The sequence below is a fragment of the Vitis riparia genome, chromosome 19 (assembly GCF_004353265.1).
Source record: "Vitis riparia cultivar Riparia Gloire de Montpellier isolate 1030 chromosome 19, EGFV_Vit.rip_1.0, whole genome shotgun sequence".
Taxonomy (NCBI): Eukaryota; Viridiplantae; Streptophyta; class Magnoliopsida; order Vitales; family Vitaceae; genus Vitis; species Vitis riparia.
In genome coordinates, this window is record NC_048449.1 from 11,045,144 (window position 1) to 11,063,649 (window position 18,506).

General features: G+C 33.5%; 1 protein-coding gene across 1 annotated transcript; it reads left to right on the forward strand.

The window, feature by feature from the left end:
- The first annotated feature begins 1,702 nt into the window (after positions 1–1,702).
- On the forward strand, positions 1,703–16,725 carry LOC117909032 (chloride channel protein CLC-f). The gene is made up of 9 exons (XM_034822934.1): positions 1,703–2,369; positions 3,360–3,762; positions 5,276–5,470; positions 12,354–12,808; positions 12,938–13,042; positions 13,720–13,953; positions 14,112–14,324; positions 15,070–15,302; positions 16,171–16,725. Exons 1-9 carry the CDS (start codon positions 2,022–2,024, stop codon positions 16,232–16,234), a joined length of 2,250 nt encoding a protein of 749 aa, XP_034678825.1. The 5' UTR covers positions 1,703–2,021; the 3' UTR covers positions 16,235–16,725.
- Positions 16,726–18,506: the final 1,781 nt, after the last annotated feature.

Sequence of the window (18,506 nt, forward strand, 5' to 3'; positions counted from 1 at the left end):
CATTATGACTAAAACTATATATATTTAAAAACAATATAAAATTGTAGCAAAAAGTGTACATTAATGTCATATACAATTTCTAATAAAACATATATATATATAGTACTAATAAATAATTATCACTGAAACTTTTTTTTTTAATTGCAATATAAACTTATCCCTAAAAACATAATTTTTTAGTGATAAAATATTATCACGAGTAAAAGCACATTAAATGATTGTCACTAAATTTTATTATTTACCGGCAACTTTATACTTTTTGTGACAATTATAATTTGAAATAGTGATAATAAGTATTGTCACCTGACACAAAATTTTACCCACCAAAAATATATTGCACTAAAATTATAATAATTAGCAATAATATTTTAAAGTAGTAACTACAACATTTAGTAACGGTACTTATAGTGACAACATTATGACAATACTTTTAGTGATAATTTTTAAACTATTAGTCACAATTTTATTTGCAGCTAAAAGATTTTGCTCATAAATGATCTTATTAAAAAAAAAAATGAATTATATCTCATAAATAAGCATTCATTATATCTAAAAAAATATCATCTACTACGAGAAATTAGACTTTTAACTATAAATAAAATTGCGGTTAAAAGATTTAATAATAATATTTTGGTTGCCACAACATTGGTGCTATAAGTACTGTCACTAAATATTATAACCATCATTCTAAAATATTATCACTAAATATTATAGCTTTAACCATACTATATTTTTTTGTAGGTTAAAGTATGTTTTTTTTGGTGACACTATTTACTACTACAATTTTAAATTATAATTACCACAAAAATTCACAATTTGGATTAAAGAATAAAATTTAGTGACAATTATTTTTCACCATTAATGTGAGCTTTTAGCAGCTATAATTTATTATTATTTATATATTATAGTGACATGGCATAAATTGAGATAAATATAAATTATTATATATTTTTTTATTATACATATATCATAATTTTTTTTTTTAATTTTATTGAATTTGGATTTGCATTTTTAACCCTACGCTTTTCAAGAATTTTCTTACATGAAAACAATAATATAAAATTGTCACCTCTAGCAATAATTTGATACATAAGTTTTAAAATTCAACTCATATAAGTTAAGTTTATATATCGTTCAAATATAAATAAAATTAAACCAAATGTTTGAGTTGATTATGTTTTAAATTTAATTATCGAGTTTAATTTGAATCAAATTAGTGTTTCATAATTATGTAAAACATGAAACTTCCACGCTGAAAAGATAGTTTCGACTTTATGAACTTACTTTTAAAGGAGAATCTATAACTTTTGTTCTTTTTTACTATTTAGTCATCTAGATATATTTCAGCTTTATGTTGGATATTTAAAATTGGTAATATTACCCTTAGTCTCGGGTACAGAGTGTTACAGTATTAATTACATTTAAATTATCTTTAAAAATATTATTTTTATTTTTTATTCTAAATATTAGTTAATTTCAAGAGTATATAGTAGATATGAAAAAGAATCCCAAAACATTTGATGAAACAAGGAATAAAAATTCAATTTATTTATTTATTTTGTATCTGTTACTTGATGTCAAAATTCAGTCAATGTCTTTTTCCATCATAAATTTCAAATCATAGCGACTCCCTTACCATATTTTGACATTTTTATGATTGGGTTCGAATATTTATTTTTTTTAATGGTAAAGTAATTTGGATGCCTTAACAGAGCCGGTGGAAATTTTGTGAGTTGACCCAGGACGTGTTTGCCTGGCGAGAAATTGAAGGAAAGGGGTAGAGGCTTTGGAATTACGTGCACAAGCCGGTTGTCGTCCTTGCACAAAACACAGCACGTGAAAACGTTGCTGATTTGTTTTATAACTTGAGATCAAACGCGGGGGTTTCGATTCTGAATTGAGGAGTGGGCTTTTGTCCTGTGTTGCTTGTTGCGTAGGCTACAGTTAGGATTGTCGAGGAAGGTTGTGTTTTTCATATATGTGGAAGCGCGTGATGATGATATGAGAAGGGGAGGAAGGGGATGGAAATGTCGGGAGGGGAATTGAGCGATCAGAGTCATCTCCTGAGATCGAACGGAGAAGGGGACGTGGAAGTTGGAGGAGGAGGAGGGGGCAACAGCAAGAGTAAAGGTATTAAGGATCTACTGAAGCATCACCTGGATCGAGGATTCTCCGGACGCCGTCTCAGCTTCAAGCGATTGGAGAGTAATAGGGAGAGAGACCTCCACAACCATCACCATTCCTCTTTTGATCACGCCGACCTCGGCGATGCCCTCGGCGACAGCGCCCCTCCCGAATGGGCTTTGCTCCTTATTGGCTGTCTTCTCGGCCTCGCCACCGGTCTTTGTGTTGCAGCCTTCAATCGTGGGGTCCGTTTTTCTTCGTTAGCTTCCTTTTTTCATTTTTGTTGATCTGGATCTGTTATTTCGTGTTTTCTCAATACTGATTCGTTTCTTGTCTTTTTGGGAAAAATATGAATATCTTTTATGAGAACATAAGAATAGACTTTAAACCCAAAAAAAAAATTTTGGAATTTGGTGTTCAGGGTTTAAAGGAAGAGATAGCACTTCACCATAGAATCATAATCCCATATCAACAAAGTGAGTAGATTAGAGGCAGTTCAATGCTGTGAGTTGGTGGTTCTGGTTGAAGGGGAAGACTAAAGAGCACTTTGGGTTCAATTAGTAAGAAAAGTTATGCTAGCACTTGATTAGGAGGCTGGTTTGAATCAAGTTTTGATGTGTGATTGAATTCACTGGAATGACTATCACATGTCTTTGAATGGAATCAATTGTAGGATTTCTAGTTCTGATGAACGAGGTCAAGATAACTAATAACCAATTTATTGTGGTGGTCTCTTCTTGTTCTGAAAGATGATATTGTTTTCTAATTCTCTCCAATTTATTCTTCGGTAACTTAGGCTCAATATATCGTGCAATTACACTTATATTGATACTTGATAGACGATAGATGGTGCTTTATAACCAGATGAAAGGGGAAAAGAGTGGAAACCAATTAGATCATGTTCTATGTAAATCATGGATATTGATCTTTACATGATGGGTCTCAATGCTCATTTTTTTTTTCCTTATTTGGAAGAACACAAAACACAATCATTTAAAATCTCTTGTGATAGAAGATTAAAATAAATTAAAGTTCTAATCTTCTTATATGCCACTATCCTTCATCTATGTTTGTATGCAGATCATTTTCTCTTCTTTGCAGATGGTGGCCCTTCTATCATATATTAATATGCTTGATCTCTATTGTTATCTTTACATATTAAACCTTTTGTTGTCACTCCAAATCTTTTTCTTTTCTTCTTTACATTTACTGACTCCAAAGTGCAACTTATCTAGGTGCATGTAATACATGAATGGGCTTGGGCTGGAACTCCAAATGAGGGTGCTGCTTGGCTCCGGTTACAAAGACTAGCTGATACTTGGCATCGGATACTTTTAATACCTGTCACTGGAGGAGTTGTTGTTGGCATGATGCATGGTTTACTTGAAATATTAGACCAAATAAAGCAGTCCAGTTCTTCTCAAAGGCAAGGTTTTGATTTGCTTGCTGCTGTCTCCCCTACAATCAAGGCCATCCAGGCTGCTGTGACCTTAGGCACTGGTTGTTCCTTGGGTCCTGAAGGCCCTAGTGTAGATATTGGTAAATCATGTGCAAATGGATTCTCAGTAATGATGGAAAACAATAGAGAACGAAAGATAGCTCTCGTTGCCGCCGGGGCCGCAGCTGGCATTGCTTCAGGTATCATGTGTCTCTGGTTGCAAATTGTTTTAATTATACAAGTTCTCTCTTCTTCTTCTGTTGATTGGCACATTTCCAAAATGATTTATTGGGTCTGTGCTTTGGTTGTTAAGATAAACCCAGAAAGAGTAGATTTCTAATGCGATTCTGGATTTCCCTGTGTTGCAATTCAGCTTATGGCATTTTTCTCAAGGATAGCCTAATGCAACAAAACTGTGTACACTTAACGCTCCAATAACTAATGATAAGATACTAAAAAATTTATTAATTGATAGAAGTCTAGACATATATTGCTTCAAAGGTATAAGATCTTGATGATGAAAGATTGAGGTTGTTGCAGTTTTTCTTGCGGTAGGTAATTCACCATGCAACTTCTGCATGTGATTAATAATATCACAAGTTTTACCTTTGAATGAGCTTGAATATGCTCTAATTTGTTAGTATGCTTTAGCAGGTAGTGTATCTTAGGAGTGGGGTGAAGAGTTACAATAGTTGCATGGAGATGCCTCCTGTCCTCTTTTCACATCCACTTGCATTGTTGCAACAATAATTTGGCCTGGGGCTAATTTGAGATCTGTCTCACTTCTGTATTTCTGTGTGGAAAATTTAGCACTTCATTCAATGAAAGATATTCTCTGATTCATATTCAACTTTGTTAGCATGTTTGGCTTCCTTCACTTGACCATAAAAATATCTAGTTCTTTATAGAAGCATGTTTTTTTTTTTCTCCCCTTGTTTTTTATTTTTTGATAGACAACAAGATCATGTATTAAGAAGCGCCAAAAAGGAGGGGGCACGTTTTACGTATACAAGTAGTATACACAGAAACATCCCAAGACACACCTCAAACAAAGATGATCTACACTAACAAACAAAGGAAAGCAAGGCTAACCACAATAAAGAGTATCTAGGAAATTCAACATAGAGGGAAACTCCAACTTCAAAGAATCCCTAGATCACTCAAAAAGTGTCTGAATGAAGGGATCCTTTAATCTTTGGTCAGAAAGCTCTTCATCTTTGAAGGTCCTTCGATTGCATTCTTTCCAAATATACCAAAATAAGCAAATGGGAGCCAAATGCCTAACTGCTTTTTTTTTCTTTTAAAACCCCTTAACTTTCCATTGTAGAAGGAGATTTCTCACTGAGTCTGGAAATACCCAAACCAATCCAAAAAGGACTAACAAAAAGGTCCATAGTTCTCATGTCTTGGCACAATGAATCAAAAAGTGATTTGCTGATTCTTCATCATCTTTACAAAGATCATATTTGTTGACCATTTGCCATCCCCTCTTCATTATATCTACAATTCAAATCTTCCCCCAAATAGTTTCCCAAGCAAAACAAGTTCTGAGAGGAGCATGGGATCCCCAAATCTCCTTGCCAGGAAAAACTACATTATTCTCTATCTTTAGAGAACAGGAAAAACTACATTATTTTTTCTTCTCTCTTTTACTTCAATTGTGTCCATATTTATTTATTTTTCATTGTTTTTTTTTTCTTTTTTCCCCTTCAGGTTTTAATGCAGCTGTTGCTGGTTGTTTCTTTGCCATTGAAACGGTGTTAAGGCCTCTTCGTGCAGAGAACTCACCTCCATTCACAACTGCAATGATAATATTGGCCTCTGTTATTTCATCTACTGTGTCCAATGTTTTACTTGGGGAGAAACCAGCTTTTACAGTGCCTGTGTATGAACTGAAATCTGCAGCTGGTATTTATCTTACTCTAACTGGGTTTGTTAAGATATGTATTTATATTTATATGTATATACGTATGTGCTGTTTATTGTTTTGTATCTATGTGTGTATGTAAACTGACCCCATCTGATGATCCTCATCTTATCGATTCTTTTAACTATAAAAAAAAATAAAACTGATTGTTCTTAGTTTACCCTTTTTCTCAAAAAATTTCTGGTTTCTCTGAATAAAATATTAGTTTTCTCTATCCTTTGATAAACATGTTGATTTGATTGTTTTCAAGTTACCCTTACAGAGTTTTGTTTATCTACTTACTGAATTGAGGGTAGAAAATAGTTGCTTTTGCACCTATTTTTTTTGTTGATAGGGAAATAAGAATAGATTCATTAAAAAAACATCTAATGAAAATGAGGGTGCAACCCTAGTACTCAGAAACGTATACAAGGCTTGTCAAGGCCACAAAAGAGAACAGGGAAAGAGCCTCACTGAACTGCCTTGGATTACCCGTTGCATGAACTACCAACAAAATCTATCATGGAGCAATTAGTATCCCCCCCAAAACAATTTTTCATGCAAGTGAAAACTCTAAGAAACGTTGTACGTTCCTCTCCTTGAAAGTTTCTTCTATTCCTTTCCATTCAAATTGTCTAGAATGAACAAAGACTGGCATCTTCGATGGCATCTTTATACTTTGACCTATGAACTATCATACAACTCAGCTAAACCTTCAACAACTTTCCATGGAAGAACCTAGGCCACTCTGAAACAAGAACGACCATAGGATAGAAGACCATTCACATTGAAGGAAATATGGTCAGTTGACTCTTTTTGTTGCTTACTAAGACAATACTTGTCATCCTCTAACCTCTCCTCATTAGGTGAGAATTTTCCCTCAAAGTTCCTCTAAATGAAGAAGCTAGCAAATATTGGACAGCACCTTAGAAGTCCAAATCTTTCTGACCAAAAAAGACTAGACTTTTTCCTGACACAAATAATTGTAGTAGGATTTGATTGAAAAGATACCCTTCTAGGATGCTGTCCATACCAACTTATTTTTGGAATTAACATGGAGAGACACTGAATGTAAAAGTTGCAAAAAATGCTCCACCATCTCCATCTCCCAATCAAAGAAAATTTGATTGGAAAATGGGTCCACCACCATTTTCCCTACATTTTTTCTAAGGACAGACTTACACCACTGAATGTAAGAGTTCTAAGAACTATTTCTTGATCCCTATATGGGTCCACCACCCTAGCATTTTTTTGCATTGCTACATTTAACAAGATTGGAAAATGATCCCTGAAAGACATCTAATTTCACCATATGTAGTCCATACTTATGTCCATGAATCATTTACCAATGGAAATGCTATTGTTCATGCAAAAGTATCTCACTCTTTGCTTATGGGTTTCCAAAGGCCTTTCTACTAACCCTATATCATCAAACATTTGTTGTGTCTCCCAAGTTTTACAAAATGATGTGCATCTATGATGGAAAATAACATTCAGCAACAATAATTTAGCAATTTTAGCATTTCAATTTTTTAATTGGACCTATTTTTTATTTTATTAAAATAGGTTGTTGAATTTCTATTTGTTTTAATTTCTAGTTTGATTAGAAAAGGAAGTCATATTCCTATTTGGAAACATAGTCTTGTTCTGATTATGAGAATGAGTTCCATGAGTGTATATAAACCCACATAGTCTTTCAATTTAAATAAATATGTTTTTCAAGAATTTAATAGCATTTGTTTGCTCTCTTGCTTTTTGCTCACCTGTTGGAGCTATTTATATAAATCATGTGTACTTTGGTGTACCCTTATTCAGGTGCATGTAATATATTATCCTGTTTTGCCTATAAAAAAAAAAAGAAAAAAAGAAATTGAGGATTTAGTAGTAATGGAACTTCTTAAAGGTGTGATATCTAGGAACCTTGGTATGATTATGAGGGATTTATTTTGTTTTTTTCCTTTTTGCTTAATTGTGATTGCCAATGATATATCATTTTTTCTTTTATATGTCTTTTGTCTTCTTTGAACTCTCATACCATTATATAACACTAAGTTTTTAAAGGTGAAAAGCATAAAATAAGGTGTTTTTGTGCCCTTGAGGCAAGGTGTAAGCTTCGAGACTTTTGAGGCATAAGCCTTGGAACTTTGACTTTCATAATTAATAAATATTTAAAAATAGTTTATAAAAAAATTTAAAATAAAATATATGATATACTTCATAATAAGTCAATATAAATTACATATAAAATAATTGAATTAAATAAATTTTTTCTTACATTAAAAAAGGAAAAATTAAATTGCATAAACTTTTTGCTACAAGTATATGAAAAAAAATGATTTTTTTTTTTTTTTTGTAAGTTTTTTGTTACATGAAAAAGATAAATTGCATAAATTTTTGCTATATGAAAAACAAGAATAATTAAATTGTATAAAATTTTTGCTACATGAAAAAAAACACAGAAATCAGTGGAGTTAAAAAAATTGCCTAAATGATGTACAATGAGAGTGACATAAATAACTAACAACCTCAATAAAAACAGACTAAACATATAAATTGAAGTAATAGAAAAAAACCTAAATGTTGGACTGAGGTGCATGTGTGAGAAGAGAAGTTATGTGAATGCATTGAGAAGAAGTGGGACTTAAAAACCTAAATGAAAAAAAAAAAAATTCTGAAACATGACTGTGTCAGAAGCATGCCACATATGCCCTGACCTCTTAAGGTGTACGCGCCTTTGGGGGTTCTTCGCTTTTCTTTTGTGTGTTTTGGGTTCACATCATGCTGAAGTGTGCTTCAAGGTGTGCCCCTGAAGCACACCTTTGAAAACACTAATATAACAAAAATCAACTTTTATAGTGCTGGAGTTTTTATAGTCCTGCGTCACTCCACAAACTATTCTTCTCACTAGTGTATCTCTACAACCTTTTCCTAATCAATGCCTTGTTCAACATTGAGAGGTTCTAATTGCCAACTATTCTTTACACTTTTAGAGCATACTACATTGCCATTGATTATATGGATCTTACTATCAGAAGGCCCACTTCTCCACAGAAACTCTCCTTGAACTTTTTTCAAGTTTAAGTTGAACTTTCCTAGGAAAAACTATGCGTGACAATTGCTAACTGTGGGTGTGGGTGACAATAAGAAAATTAGGAAAGTAAATGGAGTTCTTTTCAACATTGTAAGCTTGACTCCTTTTGGAAGGTTTTAAACCTCTTGCATGAAGACAATGTTTTCTTTGAAACTCTTCTCTACTGAATCCCAAACAGCGATGCATTCAAAGGAAGCCCCAAGAAGCAAACCTAACACTTGATAGACGGTTGCCCTGAAAACTAGAGGCTGGATGCCCTTGCCTCAACTATCTCCAGCTCCAAAAGAATCTGGTTGCAGTTCACTAACTAGCATAATAAAGTGAATTGTTGAAATGTTAGACATAATTTGACCAATCCATTTTTCTCCAAAACCAATGCTACCTAACAATGAAAACAGAAACTCCTAACACTCATAGCACTAAATTCTTTCATAAAATGACAAATGCTCATAGGAGGAATTTTTTAGCCAAGATTAAGTTAAATGGTTGCTAGCTTTCTGAGGAGGAGGAGATAAAGGAGGGGCTAACTTAGCCCTTTCGTAGACTTTTATCTAATTCTAGTGATTGGAGACCAAGTATTGGTGGATTGTCATTGGGGAGCTTGAGTAGAAATGTTGTTGAGGCTATGGAGGTTCTGTTTTTCGAGGAGGTTTTGTTTGCTCTCTAGTCGATGCATGTGGATAAGGTGTTAGGGCTTGACGCTTTCTGTATGGTGTTTTGGCTACATTGTTGGGATTTTGTAAAGCATGAAGTGATGAGTTCTTTCAAAGAGTTCTATGATTTTGGTTCTTTGAAAGAAGTTTAAAATGCCAGAGTGTTGGTGTTGATTCCAAAGAAGGAATAGGTAGAGGACTTGAAAGACTTTTGGCCTATTAGTTTGGTGGGAGGTTTCTACAAGTGGATTGCTAAACAAACTTTCATGTATATTTGGTAGGAATGGGTGTGATTGCTCTTTGTCCATGATGGCCTTTGTGGTGTTGTTCGACTCTAAGTAAGGCGTGGTTGTTGTTTTTTATGCATCCCTCGCCTTGGTTTTTTGGCTGGTTGGCATCCTTGTATGCATCAGATATACTTCTGTGTACTTTTCATTGAGCCATTTAATACAATCAATATTTATAAAAAAGAATTATTGGTAATCCGTTATTTGTGTCCTATCTAGAATTTAGAAAGTCTTCTTTGCTAATAAGTCTTTATACTTTTAAACTCTTCTTTGTTTTCTAAATGATGATTATGGAAATCTCTAGTTTCTAAAAGTTTCTACATTTTAAAAAGTTTCTATTTTCTGAAAGTATTCACTTATTTAGTTTTTAATCCTATTGTTCGAAAAGTTTAGTACTTGAGGAAAGAGCTAAGAGTGATAATAAGTTACCTTATAGGTTAGGTTTTGTTCTCAGTGGCTTGTTTGGTTTTTTGAATTTTTTCAAAGCCTATAAATAGGGTTACCTGATGAAACCAAGAGAACAATAAATAAAATGTCGAATGATATCAATTTTTGTTTACTTTGCTAAAGAATCAATGGTGTGATTCTCTCTCTCTCTCTCTCTTCTAGCAGAGACTCCCAAAAGGGCTTATTTAAATTCCAAGTCTTTCCTATCTTTCCCTTTTTTATCTTTTGTTTACTTTTCTTTTTTCTTTTGCTTGATGCCATAAGCTTAATTCCCTGTTTTTAAGCATTCAAAGGTTAGTCACACGTGGTTGCTTTTTGAATCTAAAAGTGCAGAACTTGACCTGATCTGGCCTGAACAGGGATCAAATCTAACGGCATTCCAATGTTCTTAGTAGATTGGAACAGTTCTCGCCCTGCCTCTGGTTTGGTCTGAGAATGGAGAAGTACTTTGGCTGTGGGGGTACGGTTGGGATAGGGGCAATCTGCCCCATTGACATCCCTAGTTTGAGCCACTTTCCTTTCTCCTTTATTTCACCAAAGAACAGCTTTCCAATTTCCTTGTAGCAGCTTTTGTGGACTTTTAGCAATCACTCCAAATCTTTCTACTCACTTTTAACCACCTTGAATAGCTTTTGCCTCTTCCTATATCTTGCTTCAAATCTTCATATTGCTTTTCCTGAATCTATTTCAAAAAATTTTTGCATCCACTGGCATCAGCTTTTAAGGATGCAACCACCACATGGTCTCTCTGTATCAGCCTCCTTGTGAATCTTGCTCGCTTGATGCCAAGACAGATTATATGAACCATGTTTGGAATAACAATTTTTTTTATTTTATTTTTATTTTTATAATTTTATTATTATTAATTTTAATCAGAAACAAGAATTGTTTTTGGAATAGCTTTTGGCTTTTGGCTTTCACTAGAAAATGAAGTTGAAGCTGAATTTATCATTTTAAGTCTTATTAAACATGAAAGAGCATCTGGCATAAGCTAAAAAGGATTTTCTGAAGAAACAACATTGGTTTTACTTTCATGTTAAACCTCTTTTTTGAGCAAGAAGCTCATTTAGTTGTTTTAAAAGGCGCAAGCCACACCTAAGGTATGAAAGTCTCTTGAGACTTAGGTGCATGGCGCAATACAAGATGCACACTTGAGCGAAGTGAAACACGGTATAGGATGCATGTTAATTTTATAAAATATGATCCAAAATCCAATCCAAGTAACAAAAAATTTAAGATTCCAAACATTTAAAAAGAAGCATTTAACAAAAAAATAATAAAATTATATGAATTTCAATATATAATTACAAATTCCAAAAATAAAAGTGTTTAAAAAGAAAGAGCAAAGTAGATGAGGCCGTGCCTGTGCACCAAGGTGCATAAGCAAGGCACTATAACTAGGAGTGGTTGCGCCTTTGGCTTAGACGCACTTTAAGTGCACCTTTAACAACTATGCATTTAGTATACAAAAGCAATTTTTAGGTTTAAGGAGTTTTTGTCTTCCAAAAAAGTTGATCCAAATAGGGCCACATGCGTAGAATATGAAACTTTGCACTTCATATTGCATTTCCCTTGTTTGTATGTCTTTATGTATGAAAGTATGGGTGTGAAGTGTATGCATGTATGCATGTGCTATGCAAGTTCATGCATGTATGAATGTAATATGGGGCAATAACTGTGTGCTAAGATTGGACCTGCATAGATCAACGCCTATTTGCACTTGTTCTGAAACAAATGTAATGAGAAAAGAGAGGAAGGAATCTTGAATTCTTTCACTTGGTTTATCATGGAAAATATGAAGAAAAGTGAAATGTAATGAGAGTTATTTAAAAATCATTAGGAACCTATACAATGTTATATGCATCATTCTCTATATAAAAGAGAGAAGAAATTGGAAAAACATGATATAGAAAAATTATTGAGTTTAAACTTTTTTTTCCTTTTTTCCTCCTCATTTTCTTTCTTTTCTCCTTCCTTTATATTCTCTGTTTGGACTGCCTTGATCAACTCCTATTTGCACCTTTTCTGAAACAAATGTAAATACTTGGGCTCCTTTTGGATCTTGGAAAATACCAAGGAAAAAGAAAGGAGAGGAAGGAATCTTGAATTCTTTCACTTAGTTTATCATGGAAAATATGAAGAAAAGTGAAATGTAATGAGAATTATATACAAATATTTAAGAACTTATACAATGTTATATGCTTCATTCTCTATATAAAAGAGAAAACAAATTGGAAAAACATAATATAGAAAAGTTATTGAGTTTAAACTTTGTTTTTTTCTTCTCCACTTTTTCTTCCTTTCTCCTTCCCTTATATTTTCTGCGATCCAAATGAAGTCTTGATAAACTTATGTTGATGGATGAATGTTTGCCTAAATTTTGGTATTCATTGATGTTGCCTTGCAGAATTACCTTTGTACCTGATATTAGGTATGCTATGTGGGGTTGTTAGTGTAGCATTCACCCGCTTGGTCGCATGGTACTCTAAATCATTTGAACTTATCAAAGAAAAATTTGGCCTTCCTGCTGTTGTATGCCCTGCTCTAGGTGGCTTGGGAGCTGGGATAATAGCTCTTAAGTATCCTGGAATACTTTACTGGGGTTTCACAAATGTTGAAGAAATTCTACATACTGGGAAGAGTGCTTCAGCGCCTGGAATCGGGCTATTAGCTCAACTAGCAGCAGCCAAAGTTGTGGCAACAGCTCTGTGCAAGGGATCTGGGCTTGTAGGTGGCCTCTATGCTCCGAGTTTGATGATTGGTGCTGCTGTTGGTGCAGTCTTTGGGGGTTCAGCAGCAGAACTTATCAATTCAGCTATTCCGGGAAATGCCGCTGTTGCGCAGCCACAGGCATATGCATTGGTAAAGTTTTTCCTCTGTAATTGGCCAAGTTAACTTGAACGAGGATCTGGTCTTATTTCTTCTCCAGTTGGTAAAGGTGATTTTTGATCAATTGAATTTGATGCATATCTTTTCAAACTCTTAATGCAGGTTGGGATGGCTGCTACATTAGCTTCAGTTTGTTCTGTACCCTTGACATCAGTTCTACTTCTGTTTGAGCTGACAAAAGATTATAGGATATTGCTTCCTCTCATGGTAATTCTTCCATGTTCTTTCTTGATAATGATTCAGGCTTATTCCATAGCATAAGCTGTCTGGACTGGCTAAAGATTTGGAAGCAGCTCATAGCTGCTTTCGCTCCCTGGAGCAGATTCTTTCCTTACATCCTTGTTTATCAGCTTAATCTAATTTCTTTTTTATACATAAATTTTCTGCATGCCTAAGGTTTAGTATATAATTGCAGCAACAGATGCTTTATTCTATTCTATCACACCACTTTTCAGTTTGCTGCTTGCAAAAAAGCAGTAATTACTGTGATAAAAAACAGCAGTAATTACAGCCTTTTCTCCGTGGCTTGTTTTCTTTCCTTTCTTGTGCCTGGCAGTGTGACTCATGTATGGGAAGGAAATATGTTATTGTTTTGAAGCAATCTAGAAATACTAGAATTTCCCAGTGATATTATAGCCTATTTCGGGATGATTTTCATCCATCAAATACATAAATAAATAAATAAAATGAAGAAGAAAAAGAAAAGAAAAAGGAAGGAAAGAAGCTATATTGAGGAAAATATATGCCCAGTATGGTGGCTTTAAATCAATATCTGACATATCCTGGCTTGGTTTGGTTATTCATCACAACACTAGATTTTTAGAACCTTGGATTAAGTTGTTATTTTAATGTTTGATTTTATGTTGTGTGAATTTTGCAATTAGGGAGCTGTTGGATTAGCAATTTGGGTTCCTTCTGTGGCAAACCAGGCCAAGGAGACTGAAGCATCTGATACAAGGAGTCCATCAAGAGCTTATTCCTTTGTTTCGCCGGTTGAAGATAAAAATGAGGGCATTTGGAGACAAACTGGTGATGGAGATAGTCTAGAACTCTCTGTTATAGGAAATTCTTCCGACAATGAAGCAATTAATGATGATGTACTTCTGGAAGATTTGAAGGTTTAATTTCTTCTTTTCCCAACTGATAATGAATATTGATCAACTGGATCATGATTTGATCGTTTTAGTTTACCATGTAGTAGCTTGGAGCATAATTTCCGTTATTTGTTTTTGCTTTGTGGCCCTAGTTCCTTTATCCATACTATTGATTGTATCAGGTTTCCCAAGCCATGTCAAAGAACTTTGTGAAGGTTTCATCAACCATGACCTTGAAAGAAGCAACAAAATGTATGCATGACCGGCAGCAGAATTGTGTGCTTGTGGTTGATGGTGAAGATTTTCTGGAGGGAATCCTAACTTATGGCGACATTAAACGTTATCTGTCCAAGAAGTCCAAGGAGGCTCCTAAGGGTGATTCATCACTTCCTGATGTATGTACTGTTTGAACTGTACCATCTTTATTCCTGATATATTTAAAAAATTTACCACAGTTATAACTTTTGTTTTTAAAGTCACAAATTATTATTTTATAATTATAATACATGTGTGTGTGCATCATAAAGGCTTGACCATGAAAGGTTCCTCTGACAAAAAAAAAAAACGTGTGTGAATGTATGCATGTGTCTTGGATTTTAGATTCTTTTAGGTGATCTATAAGAAGTCAAGATGGTAGCTTTTCTGCTCAAAGGAATCTGAAGCAGGCTTTGGACCCTGACCTTATAAGACGGGGTTACAATGGGGAGCCTGGAAAACCATTTAATTAGAAGGTGGGCCCATAGTGTGTGTGTGTGTGTGTCTGCACGCGTGCTTGGGTGCTACAATAGGAGCCTGGGAAACCATCTAGTTAGAAAGTGGGCCCATGGTGTGTGTGTGTGTGTGCACACGCTTGGGTGCAACAAGGCAGGCCTCTGTGTGTGTTTCTCATCTCCATCCTTTTTTGGTGGTTGCTTGTGTGAGAAAAATTTACTAGAGCCAGATTTGAATTTCTATTGGAATGATGAGATGCTGCTAGCGGTGGTATAAAATTTTTACATTGATAGAGAAGGTTCTATTTATTCAGAGTTTCATGATACCTTCCTTTTTTTTATTCATGTTTCTAGTTCTAAAATGTGATATTTTACTCTTCCTCTTTATGGTCTCTCATAGAAAGATTTGCAAACCTCAAAACTTTTACAGGTAAATGCAAGTCTTGTTTCCTCTGTGTGTACTCGAGGGATGAGCTACCGTGGGCGAGCCCGTGGACTTTTAACTTGTTATCCAGACACTGACTTAGCAAGTGCAAAGGAGCTAATGGAAGCTAAGGGAATCAAGCAGTTGCCTGTGGTTAAGCGTGGTGGTGAACCAAAAAAAGAAAGAAAGCGCAGCATTGTTGCTATTCTTCATTATGATTCAATATGGAACTTTCTCAGGTGCTCATTGGTTTCACAATTTATGGTTATAGCATATAATGTCCTTGTTTGATTACCTATATGTGATGCTCGTTTCCTGGTTTTGAATTGATTCTAACACCTAATAATCCCCTTCTCTCTAACATACTCATTTGTGTATGAGTGTGAGAGTGAGGGGGGAAAATGCTCGTTACTTGTAACAATGGTGTATCTAAATCATACGGCTTTCTTTTTTCAGAATCCACTAAATTCTCTGTTCAGGAACTGTATGATTTGGTGATATTTACTTGATAAACACTGATTTTCATTCTAAATCTTTGCATCGGTCTCTATGTAACAAAGCTAAATTGGTTTCTGAAATACTGGTTTCATATCTTGGTCTCTGCTTAATCTCTTCCATAAACATTTTAGTATTAGTCATGAGTTTGACAATAAGATACTTGGTGCTTTTCAAAATATTTTTTTAGCTGTTAACATTGGCACTAGAGTGTTTTTCTTTCATTGATTGGGCATTGGCTTGGTCTTTAAGATCTTCGCGCCTATATCGTTTTTAGACTTCCAAGGCTCAATGAGTATCCAATAATTCAACAGTCTTTCTTAATTCAAATCACTTCAATGAAATCTTAAATTCTAACTGCTTGTGTTAGCTACATGAATCTTATTGGCCATTCATCTCTACTACCGTTTGTTAGATTATATATTCTCCTCTTAAAGTACCTCTATAAATAGGGATAGATGATTATGTCACATATAAAGAAATCAGGAAGGTAGCTATACTATATGCCTAGATATTTTTGCATATATTGGAATATGATTTGATTTTTGTACATGCCTTTTTGTCATTTTTGTTAATTGCTTCGTCCTATCTGATTTCCCTGCTCCTCTGCAGAGAGGTGATGAATGGCAGAATACCAGTCTATCAGCAGAGGAAAGAAGAGAATATTGGTGGTTAATTGCAAATAGCCATTGATGTGGTGATGGAACTGATTGTCAAGACTCAAATTCCATACTGCTGCTTGAAAACAAAGTTGATAATGAGAGCTCGGTGTTCCTATATAGACATTTGGGATTTGAGCCTCCATTCTCAGTTGATTCGGCATCTGTATTTCCTTCAATTGCTCATTTTGAGGGTAGAGATGGCTAGTATGATGAGTTTTGCTGATTCTTCTCCGTAATTTTGGAATTACAATCTGTAAATGTTAACTTCCTATCCCAATTGATATATCAAACTACTGTATGAGTGGGAAAAAAAAAAAATAACAATATACAAATTAAGAGAAAAATTTATACTTTATTGTAGGCAACTTAAGTAGAGAATGCTTGTTGCTATATGGGTTAATTTTGGTGCAGAATCAAAGGAAAACATATCATTTGTCCCCTTAATTGGAATTCATGAATGTGATGACGATTCATATTAATGATAAGCACCCATGTTTTTCTGTTTTCTGCCTCGTCTTGTTTAATTTGACACCCATGGCCACGAGTAAGAATGTAGCAACTATAGGGAGCTGTGCCTCCTATGGAAGGCCTAAAGGCGGAGGTGCCCACTCTGAAAGCTTTTGATAGCAAAGGGGATGCTAAGGAGCTTAAGAATACCTATATCATATGGAGTGTTACTTCCTCATGGTTCAAAAGGCTAGGTATGGATTTCCACCTTTTACAAGGTATGAGAGGTTAGAAACACTGTCAATGATCACTACCGCGGATTCCAAGTCTATACGAGTGTATTTAAATATGTATGTGACTCTTTACTTTCATGAATAGTTGCCGAAATTCAGTTGAGAAGGAACTTGGATGTCGTGACGGGTGGAACCTGACTCTGGGAGGAAAGGAAATGTGACCAATAACAAAAAAAATGGGACCATGATAAAGGTGAGGGGGTCCTGTAGAGTTAGACATAACGTGTGGTGCTCTCAAGACAGGTAAAGACTAGGGTATAAGACAAACTTGTCCTAGAAAAGGAACTTCCCATTGGCACGACACCCTTGGAAAGGGTCAATTGGTTGCGACTGTTCGGTAGAGTAGATCCGTTTCCACCGGTGCATTTAATGAGATACGACGAGCATTAAATGTGATATGACCATAAGTCATAACTATGGTACGAAAGAAGTCATATCCTTAATAAGGAAAAAATAGAGTTTTTACTCCAAATAATACATTTATTAAAAAAAATATAAGATATAACCAAAACTTATTCGGTGACATACAAGCGTAGGCGTAATAAAAAAATATTTTTTTTCATCATTTTAAAGCCTTAATTGATAACTGATACTTGAAGTCGCAATTGTGAATTGAGGTTTTATTTTTACATTGAAACTTCAGTTGTCGATTGAAGTTTTATTTTTGAACTAAAGTCGCAATTATCAATTGAGACTTTAATTAAATTTTTTAAAAATTTAAAATTTAATTAAAAATTATTAAATTACAATTTATGATTGAAATTTAAAAAATATACTTAAATAATAAATTAGTTATATTTAAACTTAAGAATTTAGTATTACTTCAACAAATATAAATTGATAAATAGAAAATATTATAAATAAATATTTTATTTATTAATAAATTAATAATCTTAAAATAATAAATTTATATAACATATAAATAATATATAAAATTGTATAATTTATTAATTTAAGATATTTAATTTATTGTTTTTTAATATATTAATTTATTTGTATTATGACAAATTTATCTTTATCGAAATAATAGTATACTTTTAAGCCGTAGTTACTAATTGAGATTTCAATTATAATTTTTTTTTATTTTTAAATTTAATTAAAAACTGTTAAATTACAATTTATTATTGAAATTAAAAATACATACTTTAATAATAAATTATTTATATTTAAAGTTAAGAACTAGTATTATTTCAACAAACATAAATTGATAAATAGAAGATATTATAAATGAATATTTTAATTATTAATAAATTAATAATATTAAAATAATAAATTTATATAACATATAAATAATATATAAAATTGTATAATTTATTAATTTAAGATATTTAATTTTTTGTTTTTTAATATATTAATTTATTTGTATTATGATAAATTATCTTTATCGAAATAATAATATACTTTTAAGTTGCAGTTACTAACTGAAATTTCAATATCGAAATAATAGTATACTTTTAAGCCGTAGTTGTTAATTGAAATTTCAATTATAATTGAAATCTCAGTTAGCAACTGCGGCTTAAAAAAATACTATTATTTCGATAAAATA

What these genes read in the sequence shown, in the direction of transcription:
- LOC117909032 (XM_034822934.1), top strand. Translation starts at nt 2,022, where the DNA reads ATGGAAATGTCGGGAGGGGAATTGAGCGATCAGAGTCATCTCCTGAGA. An exon ending in CGCAGCTGGCATTGCTTCAG is followed by an intron (nt 3,763 to 5,275) that starts GTATCATGTGTC and finishes TTTCCCCTTCAG; the next exon opens with GTTTTAATGCAGCTGTTGCT. An exon ending in GGATATTGCTTCCTCTCATG is followed by an intron (nt 13,043 to 13,719) that starts GTAATTCTTCCA and finishes TTTTGCAATTAG; the next exon opens with GGAGCTGTTGGATTAGCAAT.